The sequence below is a fragment of the Zophobas morio genome, unplaced genomic scaffold (assembly GCF_036711695.1).
Source record: "Zophobas morio isolate AGI-343-1 ecotype UQ-CSIRO unplaced genomic scaffold, CSIRO_AGI_Zmor_V1 ptg000030l, whole genome shotgun sequence".
Taxonomy (NCBI): Eukaryota; Metazoa; Arthropoda; class Insecta; order Coleoptera; family Tenebrionidae; genus Zophobas; species Zophobas morio.
In genome coordinates this window covers 5,671,686-5,683,721 of record NW_026972135.1, presented here as the reverse complement: position 1 = coordinate 5,683,721, position 12,036 = coordinate 5,671,686, and the positions used below count along the sequence as shown (strand labels likewise).

Here is a 12,036-nt window from a genome sequence, read left to right as displayed (position 1 = left end):
CTTTTATCCCATCTGATTCCTCTGGTGCAATTTTCTCCTATCACTGTACCTCAGTTTTTAGAAAATTTTTCAGTGAAGAAGAGGTTCTCAAGATTCTGCAAAAGATGAAAAAACAATGACATCTGGGCCTGACGGCATCCCGTCTTTTCTATTAAAGGATTGTGCCAGCGTCCTCGCTTTTCCATTAATGATTATTATCTTTAATCTTTCGATTAGCTCTGGAATATATCTTTCCCTTTGGAAACAGTCATACGTTTTTCCTGTCTTCAAAAAAGGAAACAAAAGCGAAATAGAAAATTATCGGCCCATAACGTTGCTGTGTAACTTTTCTAAAGCATTTGAAACATTATTACATAATGCTATTGTTCATCATATTAGAACATATATCACCCCATTACAGCATGGCTTTTTTAGAGGTAGATCTATTGAGACTAATGTTTGTTGTTTCAATCAATTTGTTGCAGAATCATTTGATATTGAAGCCCAGGTTGATTGTATTTATACCGATTTCTCAAAGGCATTTGATAGATTAGACCACTTTAAGCTACTAAATAAATTAAGCTCTTTCGGTATATCAAATGCATTTATCAAACTATTCACATCTTATTTAATTAGTAGAACGCAAACTGTCACTCTTAGTGCTTTCCATTCGGGGGTTCCACAAGGGTAAATTCTTGGGCCTTTATTTTGCATTATGTTCATTAGTGATATAGTATCTAATCTGGATTCTCAATGTCTTTTATATGCTGATGACCTGAAAGTATTTAGAAAAATATCATCTTTTTCAGACCACCTTAAACTTCAATCTGATTTAAGAAAAAGGTCTTCCTCTAAATATTTACACTAAAGTGTGGTGTAATGTCGTTTTCACTGAAACATAATAATAGCATTTATGTGTACCATGTAAGTGACACTGCGCTTCAACGGTTTGTCACAATTAAAGATTTGGGAATAGTTTTTGATACAAAGTTATCATTTTCAGAACATTATGATTCAATAGTAGCATCAGCGCTCAGAGCTTTAGGATTCATAATTCGAAACAGCAAGCATTTTCAGAACAACAAGACTCTCCTCTGTTGTACTTCGCATTTGTGAGATCAAAATTAAAATACGGTTGCACTATTTGGTCTCCCGGTTATAATACGCACTGCCTCAAAATAGAGAATTTACAACGCAAACTTTTAAAATTTCTGCACTTTAGAGCATTCGGTTTTTATCCGGATAGAGGTTTTCCTCATGATACACTGCTATCCATTTTCTCAGTTCAGAGGTTAGAAATGAGACGTGTTATTTTGTCTTTATGTTTTCTCTTTAAACTTGTAAATGGTAAAATTGATTCAGATGTATTATTGGGAAAATTGTGTATCTTGGTACATAGACTTAATACCAGAAATCCAGAATGTTTTTACGTTGAATTTTCAAAAATAAACGTACATATGTTTTCACCTATTGTCACTATGTGTCGTAACTATAATAATTTAAACAGAAATCATTTTGACCTATTCAACAGCAGTATCCGCCAAATTAAAAGTTTGAGTGTATAATTTTGAATTAGATTTTTTGTTTTTTTTCTTAATTCTTCCCCATCCTTATAAATGGTTTATCTGTTAGGATTGTTAATAATAATAATTAAACTGGTCGCTTGATAGTGGATCTCCTTGCCGTAGCCCTTTTCTAACCAAGAATTCTCCGGACATGTTTCCTTCCAAAATAATTTTATTGCTCGTTTTTTGTAGTGCCATTTTAACTAACCTTATCAATTTTCTTGGTATTTCTAGCTTTTCCATTGCTTCGTATAACATGTTTCGGTCAGTGGAATCACAGGCTTGTTTAAAGTCTATGAAAAGAATGTGCAGGCTTAGGTTTTGTTCATAGCTGCTATTTCATAGCTATGGTTGATCTTCCTCCTCTAAACCCTCCTTGATATTCTCCTATTGTTTGCGTGGTGTACTTTCTCAATCTACCTTAGTGCTTATGATTTTAGCCAAGTTCTTATAAACTACATCAAATATGGCTATTCCTCTGTAGTTTTCACATTCCGTTTTGTCTACTTTTTAAAATATGGGGTAGATAATGGCGCTTTCGATCTTATCTCCTCTTGTCATATTCTAAGTATTAGTTGATATATTCTCTTGATAAGTTGTTCGGTTTCTAGTTTCATTAGTTCTGCAGGTATTCCATTTTCTTCGGGACTTCTTGTATCATTCTACTCACTTCTTGCCTTGTTAGTTCTTCTATTTTTTCTTGTTTTTCATTGTTTTCTTGTCTTCTTGTTTTCACTACTTTTGGATGTTGTTCTTCCTCCGTCTTGTCATTTGGTAGGTCTTCAAAATATTCAACCCATTTGTCTAGTTTTTCTACTGTGCCTCCAATCAGTTGTCCTTTACTTCTGCATTATACCGTTCTTGTGCTCGTGGTCTGTCTTGTCTTCCTGACTTCTTGGTAGAAGTTTTGTATCTCTTTGTTTTGGTAATGTTTTTCTATTGCATCCACTTTTTTTTTAGAATATTCTCTTTTTCCGTTTGCATATTTGTTTGGCTATTTTCCTTTTTTCTTCATAATCTTTTGTTGCTTCATTTGTTGGTTTTTGATCTTTTCCTATTTTTGCAATGTTTCTACTTATCAAGTATTTCTTACATTCTGTATCATACCAATCTTCCTTTCTACCTCTTCGTTCGGTGTTGTCCATGTATTTCTTTGCTGTTTCTATCATTTCTGCTTCAATTTGGTTCCATTCGTCTTCTGTTGGTTTCTCAGGGCTTTTTTGTCGAAGTACATCTTACGTTCCATGTCCCCAACTTAATTATTGTTCCATTACCTTTGTTCCCCTTTCCTACTGCTTTTTTCTTGTTTTTCCATTTCATGTCCCTTTATCTTGCCATGTCGTCTTTGTTCGTTCCGAGTTTTTTCCGCCTTGTCTAGATTTTAGTTCTTTGTTTCTGTCTGTATCAATCCCATTTTTTTCTTATTCCATCTCCATATTTCTCCCTCTATTACGATCTTTTGATATCCTACCTTGAATCTCTTCCCCTTATTCCTTTCTAGTTGTGCTATTCTTCTAAGTTTCTTTTGTATTATTCTTTCTTCCTTTGTCATGTCATCATTTATATAAATTGGTTCGTCATTTCTGTTTTTTTAATTTACTTTTGTTTTCCATTATTTTCATTTTATATTGGATGTTGTTCAATTCCACTACAGCAGTTTCCTCCCTCAACTTCCTTACTGTGTTTACTTCTATCCTTACTGCCAATTCTTTGTCCATAAAATTTTTCATTGCCTCTCTTAATTAAAATACTCTGTTTGTTTTCATTTATTTCAACCAAAGACAATGAGTTATTCTGCAAAGTGTGTGGAAAAGTTGTAAGGAAACATTTAAAATACTGAAGCTTGAATTATATTCACATTTTCGTTTCCTAGTTTAAATGCGAAAAAAAATCACACTTTGAACAACACTGCAGTGGCGATGCATAGAAAAAGAACGAGAATAAATCCAGTAAACAGACTTTATTAAACGTTAGTGCCGACAATGATTTTACGCAATCTTGCACCGATTTATGTAGGGAATTTACCGCAGCAAATATTCCATGGAATAAAGTTAGTTGTCCTGAGTTTAAAAATTTTATGCATAAATTCCAACGCCCAGAACAAATGCACTGCTAATGTCTCCAATATATCAGATGATTCTGAACTATCATGATGTTAATGACAACATAGACATATTCATAGTAAACGATTGTGTGTTAAGAGCAGCTATCCTAACTTGATATACAACATAATAGAATCAGCCAATTAAAATTGTCTAACTTTCCTATAGGATAAGGTAGTAATAATAGCTGCCTGAATAGTCAACAATTTTTCGTAACACATGTAAATACATAATCTTTACATATCATTCGGTTAGTCTGTAATTGGGTTCCACCACCTGTAGACTGGCTTTTAGTACTAATAATAATAAATATACAGGAAGGCATTTACCCTCAGAAAGCACTGCGAGAAAAAATTATTTACCAAAAGATTACGATATGGTGAGCACTAGAATATTTATTTAAAAACTTTTTAAATAAATTTTATAATTTGCAGGTAATTAAACAAATTAGAAATTCGATTGACAATAATAATGTTCGGATTAGCGTCGATGAGACGACGGACAGATTAGGAAGATACATAGCCCATTTAGTAATTGTAAAGTAATCTTCTGAAGAAGCTGGCCGTCCATTTCTACTAGCTTTGAAACAGCTGGATAAGACTAATAGCAACACAATCTCGAGATTTATAAACTAATCATTGGGTGTGCTATTGATAATTTTAAGCATTGAAATTATTAGGAGTATAATTTATTTAATTGTGTAACGGAACGTAGTTTTGATTACAAAAGAAGAGAGGGCTGACAGATAGAAAATAGTATCTGAGTGTTTAATTTTGTTGATGTTTTGTACATTATTAAATAGATGAATCATATTATAATTGGCGTTCCCCTAGTGGCCCGAAGCACCCCATTGTACATTCGCGGTTAATTTTGTGCAAAATTCCATGATGCCGCCGAAACTTAATATTCCAGCTTCAATTACTCTATCGGCTGACCAATTTAAGCAACTACTGTCGACAATTAAGGAGCAAGCTGCAACAACACAACAGTCCGAGGCACGACGAAGCGTATCACCAACTTCTTACACTCGATCTGCAGGTAGTTTTGCTAAATGTAGTGCCAGATTTAATGGGTCAGATGACGCTGATGTAGAAGCTTTTCTAGACAACATGATAACATATAAAGACTACACCAATATTAGTGACGAAAATGCACTGCGTGGTCTTTCAATGTTGCTCGAGTCTAGCGCTGCTACTTGGTGGCAAGGAATCAAACCGTCGACGAAAGACTGACAGAGTGCGGTAAATATCCTCAGACAAGTGTACTCGAAGAAATTACCCCCTCATGCAGTCTTCCGAGAACTCTTTGCTCGGGAGCAAAGACAACACGAAGCCACTGATATCTTCGTTGCGAAATTTCAAGTTTTAATCGCTCAATTACCATATAGTGTTGCAGAAGAAATGCAGCTGGATATGATTTATGGACTTTTAGCTCTGAGGATTCGAAAGAGACTTAAGTATGCGTAGTGAAATAAACTCTTTCAAAGATTTGCTTAATTGTGCCCGCGAAATAGAACAATCGTTTCGTGAATCCGCGTTTCGCAAACAAGAAAGAAACACAAACCAGGATGGAATCCAAAAAAAGAAATTACGACCCCGTTGTGAATATTGCAAAAACTTTGGTCACTTAAAGAATGAGTGTCGCCAACTGGAAAAAGAAAAGAATGATAAAGAACTGTCAAAGTCAACATCAGCAAGATCAAAACCTGAGTGTTACGGCTGTGGTACTCCTGGCTACTACAGATGGAAATGCCCGGAATGCAAATAAAAAGCAGACGTCAAAACTAACTGCTTTGAATTCTCACGGCTATCTTTAGAAAATGAGTCAAGCTGCGACGCTCCAATCCTACCCTTAGAAGTGAAAGGTGCAAAAGGAATTGGACTCGCCGATTCTGGATCAAAATGGAACATAGCTGGTCACACCTAGCCTGTTACTGGCAAGTTCCTGTTGCTGAAGACGATCGTGACAAAACTTGCTTTGTGACTCCATTTGGGACGTTTAAATTCAATCGAATGCCTTTCGGGTTGAAAAACGCGCCCACGACATTCGTTCGATTCATAGACAGATTTAGATCCGGTTTGAATGACACTGCAGTGTTCGTATATATAGACGACATTTTCGTACTTTCAGAAACCTTCGAGAAGCACATAATAGATTTACAAACAGTGTTTTCGCGTTTAAAACTTTTTGGTCTTCGTGCTAGACGTGAGAAGTGCTTGTTCTTCTGTGACTCGGCCAAATTTCTCGGATATATACTGACCAGTGATGGAATTAAAACTAACCCTGAGAAAATAGCTGCTATCAAACTGTTGAGACCTCCAAGCAATCGCAAACAGCTGCAAAGTTTCATTCAGACATGTAGTTGCTATCGCAAGTTTGTTTCAGTTTTTTCCAAAATTGCACGTCCCTTAACTAATCCTCTTAAGGAAAATGCGTCTTTTCAGTTTGGTGAAGCCGAATTAAAAGCCTTCGAAACGTTAAAAGAAAGATTGACTACCGCTCCAGTCCTTGCTCAAGCCGACCAGACCAAGCCGTATATCCTTAGAACAGATGCAAGTTGTTACGCCTTGGGTGCAGTTCAACTCCAGGGGGAGAAATACGACGAACATCCGATAGAATACGCCAGTCGCTTGTTAACAGCGAGAAAAATTATTCAACTACCGAAGAGAGGCGCTCGCCGTAGTATGGGCTGTAGAAAAATTCCGACATTATCTAGAAGGTGCGAAAGTGGTTAAGCGTCGGATTATCAACCATTACGGTGGTTGCTGACTTTAAAATCGCCTTCGGGTCGTTTGGCTCGTTGGGTGCTCCGCCTTCAAGGCATGAATATGGACGTTGTATATACTCCTGGTAAAATCAACGTAGTAACTGATCTGTTGTCTCGACCTTTTTGCTCGGATGAAGAAGGAAAGGTACAGACCTACTTCGTTAGTGTTGACCTACCGTCATACGATGCTAAATCTATGCGACAGAAACAAATGGAAGATGATGAGATCAAGATTATTATATTATCTCTCGAAAGTAAAGATCCGGTAGAGATGTCTAGATGGTCTGGGAGGGGATACGTGATGAACAATGGTGTTCTCTTCCGTTTCAACCCATATGTGGACTCTGAAGATCCCCAGTTAGTGATTCCCAAAGAATTGCGTGAAGATGTTTTGGCCCAATACCATAATTCGCCTACAGGGGGACACTACGGCATCGAAAGAACCCTTCAAAAGATCTCTTCAAAATTTTACTTCACAGATATGAGAAAATATATTGTTCGTCATGTAAAAGGTTGTATGGAATGCCAGAGATATAAACCAGAGAATCGTCAACCTGCGGACCTACTTCAAACCCCAGCCCCTTCCCAGAGATTCGAAGTCGTGGCTGTAGATTTATTTGGCCCTCTACCGGCAACTCCCAGAGGAATCGATGGATCCTAATAATTGAGGATGTTGCTTCAAAATGGGTAGAACTTTTCCCATTAGTAAAAGCCGACTCTGAATCTTGTGCAAAAATTCTCATCGAAGAAATATTCCTGCGGTTTGGAACTCCGAGGAAAATGATTTCTGATAACGGCGTACAATTTATCAGTGATGTAATGCAGCAAATTACTTATTGTTTTGGTATCACAACTCCGTTCATTCCTTTGTATCATGCAGAGAGTAACCCTGTTGAACGGAAGAATCGCGAATTGAAGACTCAGTTAGCTATTTTGGTTCAAGATCACCACTCAGAATGGGATCATCACCTGAACAGCATTCGATTCGCCATAAATTCTACATGTGGCGACTCCACGGGATATAGTCCTTCGTTTCTCACATTTGGTAGGGAGATAGAGCTCCTTATGATCCTGTATATGATCTACGCAAAGTGATTGATGCAGAAAATTTCATACCAAGAATAACTTCTTACTTAAAAAAGCTAGCTACTACTCTGTCTGAGGCAATGGATAGAAATTGCAAGAAACAAGATGTCCAGAAAACCCGCCTAGATTCCAGACGACGACCAGCTGTATTCAAGAAGGGTGACAAGGTTCTCCTGAAATCTCTACTCTACTACTCTCAGTAGCTCCATAAGTGGATTCTCTTCAAAGCTTGCCCCAAAAAGGGATGGTCCTTATATGATCTTGCGAATTGCTTCTCCTACAACCTACGAGTTAGGAAGCTGTACAAATCCTCCAGGAAGAACTGGACGCTATCACGCCGCGGACCTTGGTTGAAGGGACTGAAAGTGACACATTAACGCCCTTAATACCGAAACGGAGGAGGGGTCGTCCTAAAAAGAATGTTTCATGTTTAGAGGGGGAGGTTGTAACGGAACTTAGTTTTGATTAAAAAAGAAGAGTGGCCTGATGAGAAAAAAGGTTGACAAATAGAAAAGAGTACTGAATGTTTAATTTTGTTGATGTTTTGTACATTTAAATAAATGAATCATATTATAATTGTTAATTTGTAGCTTTATTGTGACCAAAAGGAACTGAACACAAAAAAGTTAAATGGTTTGTATCAGATGGTGCTTCATAATGATCAAAACTGGTACTAATTTGAAGGTGTTTTATGAAAATATAACATGTATGGGTTTCATTTAGTGTCTGAAAGAATTAGACTAAATTATCCAGATGTCAATGGGATAATTAGCAATGTTAAGAAAATCTTTTTAAAAGCACCAATAAGAGTAGAGTTTTATAAAAACTGTTTACCAAATATAGCTCTCCCACTTGAACCTGTATTAACCAGGTGGGGCACTTGGATTCAAGCAGCATTGTTTTATGCAGAATAATTTGATGTTTTAAAACAAGTCAGTAAATATATAATGGTTTTTTACTATCATTCTTATATTGAAAATTTTTAGGTTGTAATGTCATTTGAAGCCACAGATGCACAAAGCATTAAAAAAGCTCAAGAATTCCTGAATAAAGCAAACGTTAAAAATGAACTCTTGTACATTAAAGCTGATTTTAAAATTATTGCTGATGCAATAGAATAATTAGAAACTATAGGTTTACATTTAAACCAAAGTATGGAAATTGTGGAAAAAGAGTATACATTTTTAAAAAACACACCAGGAAAGGTGGGGGAAATGGCGTTCCAAAAATTATGTTCTCTATTAAAAAAGAATCCAGGACATGATTTTGTATGTTCCGTAAATAACGTAATTTGCGGTAATGGAAATACTACCAACAAAACATACATAAATGAAAACATAAATTGTTCAATTTTTAATTTTGCAGCCATCACTTCTTGTGATGTGGAACGGACGCTTTCAAAACTCAAAAGTGTTTTAAGCGATCAAAGGTGTAAATTTACAATCGAAAATTTAGAGAAATATATAGTTTGCTTTTGTAACTCATTTTAAATATCTGAATTAATATTTTATTTTTTGTTAAATGCGACTTGCTTTAATTTGATCGCCATTTTTTTGCGATAACTTAGAATTAGTGGACGTAACTATAGATCGTTTGTTTATTTAATCATTTTTTTGTTTGTTACACAAAATATTTGTTTCTATAATGTTTTTTTTTTAAATATATATTTTTTTGATGTATGCTTTTTCGTTGAGCAAATATTTTTTCCTCCAGGTTTTTAACCTAAACTAAGATTTTTATACCCTAATTTTGGGACCTAAAAATGTCTCCTTTTATTCATTTTTAACGACCTAAAATCCGAAGCCTAATTATTACCAACTAAAACCCATCAAATATTTCATGAACCGGGACTCTGGAGAAGAAGTCGTTAAATATTTTCTCAAACACGTTTACGTACACCTGGGGAAAAGCAGCTTGCCAGAACTGCAAAATGTCTTCCCAATTTGCGTTAAACTGGGCAACAATGTCTTCGCTCAGTCGCTTGTTGTCGAACAAATTTCCATAATTGAAAGTTATATTTTGTGCTTCCATTATCAGCCGACTGTCAACGACTTTGTCATACTTCTCGTTCTGCCTCAAGTACGGTTTAAATTTGTACCTCATCTTGAACGTCGGACTTGCTAAAAATTGAAAATAATTTTCAAAAAATTGCGATTTACTAACTTATTTACTTAATGTTGCTTTCGCCGCGGTGGACACATCTATAGGCAACACAATAAATCTGCCGCGTATTTGGTGCTCATACCCGAAAACTAGCTTGAAGGAGGTCATATTAAGCCACAAGACTTGGTTTTCAAAATCTAGTCTGAAATATTGTTCATTATGGTAAATTTATTTGTTTAAACGGTCGATACTTACTCTGCTTTTGTTGTATTTATTTTCGTGAAACCGTGAATTTTAAAGTTGCTGTATTTTTGGCGAATGCAAGTGGTTTCGTTTCCAAATTCGACGAGTAAGTCTTTCAACACCAGATGTTCCAGACTGGGCAAACAGTAATCGTCGAACGGCTTGTCTAACTGATTTACAACATCTTGAATCGCTCTCGATAGGCACTGATTAAAGTCACTTTTTCTTTTATCGCACCTTGTGAAAGTGGAAGCTGCAATACAACGTAGTTACAAAAAACCAAAAACAAATTTTGCTGAGTAATTACGAAGTGTTAAAGTAAAACACTGATGTATCAAAACCGTTGTAAATGTAAGCACTAGGAACTCTTTCATTTTCGTTTATATCTTCACAACTAAATTTTTACTAGTAACGTTCTGGCTAAAGTTTAACCGGTCAGGTTATAGATTAATTATGCGTATAATATTATATAACATGATCGATAATGGATAACCTTCTTGTGAGAAATAGAAAAAAGTAAAAATCATTATTATTAATTAACAAGGTTCAGACTTAGGAAAACACATTTTAGTTGCAACCATCATAATAAATTTCCGTTTCTAAATTATCCAATACATCTTGAAGAACTCGTTCCATACACAGATTTTTCCCCAGATTCATTTTGTCTATGTCGGCGATAATTCCATTTCTCAACTCTTCCATTACCTTCCGCGTCTGCTCGAAACTTCCAAAACTTTCCATTATGTCTACAAACAGTTTCTTACTTTCCACATCCAGTGGTCTTTGTTTTAACAGATCTAAAAATACCTAATAATAATTAAGCAATAAAACAACATGAACTATTTTACCCAAGAGACGATGATCGTTCGGATGACTTTGAATGGCATGAATCATAGGAAAGTTGAATTTTCCTTCATCAAGATCGTCACAGAGAACCCGAACGGTTGCGTACTGGAAAATTGCATAAGAACCATTAAAAAATTTTAATTTGGTTGGTTACCTTAGTACTGTGCAAATTTATATAGTCGTCGTATATCTGAAGAAATTCACCTATTTTGTCGCAAAGATCGACACTCAGTTCGATTGTATCGTTCTTGGCACACAGTTTCAACCACTGGACTCCCCATTTGAAAGAACTGGTACATTCTAAAACAGGAGCTTGTTTTTTTTTTACAAAAATTAATAAATAATTTAACTTACTGGCACGAACTAGTACTTTGAAATCGCAGAAACTAGGACACCTTTGAGAGTCTCTACAGTGGATTTCTAGTCCTTGCCCAGTGAAAAATCGAATACCCAACGTAACAAAGTCATCAAGAGCGATGTCCTAGACCAATACGTTAAAAACACAGACAGCATAAAAACATTACCTTCCTGTTTTCTGCATAATAGAGTACATTTTGCATTATTAGAAACATCTTGTGGACTGTAGCATGTACGGTTAGTGAAATTCCATAAACCATATGGGCTGAAGGAAGTCCTCTACGAAGTATCGTTCCGTCCAGAATATCATCAAGTCTGGGAAAACTTCATCAATTAAAGTAATTAAGCTATGAGTACAATGTAAAATTACACAATAAGCACATCGTATAAGCTACTTCCAATATCGTTAAAGACTTTGAGTGCGTCTTGGGGACACTTAACCCAAACATTACAAGAAAAAATGGATTGTTTAAAAATGTTACGATCTTCTGGGCCCACTTGTAGAGTGTGTTCCAAAGGTCGTGATAATATCTACAATAAATAATTTATTAAGTTCACTTTTGTGGCTACGTACTTCTTCGTCTTTGGTGCTTGCTGCCATCTTCAGCGATTCTTGGTGTCTTTTTGATATAAACGCGTAAATTGTTTTTCACTAAGAGCCGGTTTATACAAGCTCAATTAAAAATATTTAATTGCGATTGCGATTTTTAACACTGTGTTAAAGTACCACGTGACGGACTCTACGCCAATCAGACGTCGCTAAATGTCTCGTTAAATGTGTGATTAACTTAATCGAAATTAAACTTTTATACAAACTGGCTTTTACTAATATATTATGAGTACTGCGCCAATCAGACGTCAGACATTAATCTCAGTTAAAGTATCTAATGAACTGGTTCTCTATAACAAGAATAGTCGCGATTTAATTAACATTGACCTTTAATTTTTAATTACTTTAGATTTGTGGCAACTGATTACAATAATAAAG

At 35.6% G+C, this 12,036-nt stretch overlaps 1 protein-coding gene and 1 long non-coding RNA gene across 2 annotated transcripts; both read right to left on the bottom strand.

Annotated features, from left to right (window-relative positions):
- Window positions 1-9,194: 9,194 nt before the first annotated feature.
- Window positions 9,195-10,219, bottom strand: LOC135138434 (uncharacterized). Its single transcript, XM_064068406.1, has 5 exons — window positions 10,153-10,219; window positions 9,858-10,098; window positions 9,671-9,804; window positions 9,315-9,619; window positions 9,195-9,255 (listed from the first exon to the last, which is right to left on the bottom strand). Exons 1-4 carry the CDS (start codon window positions 10,217-10,219, stop codon window positions 9,318-9,320), a joined length of 744 nt encoding a protein of 247 aa, XP_063924476.1. The 3' UTR covers window positions 9,195-9,255; window positions 9,315-9,317.
- Window positions 10,220-10,357: 138 nt separating this feature from the next.
- On the bottom strand, window positions 10,358-11,364 carry LOC135138922 (uncharacterized). Its single transcript, XR_010282083.1, has 4 exons — window positions 11,046-11,364; window positions 10,846-10,991; window positions 10,694-10,796; window positions 10,358-10,642 (listed from the first exon to the last, which is right to left on the bottom strand). It is a non-coding gene; the product is annotated as an uncharacterized LOC135138922 (long non-coding RNA).
- Window positions 11,365-12,036: the final 672 nt, after the last annotated feature.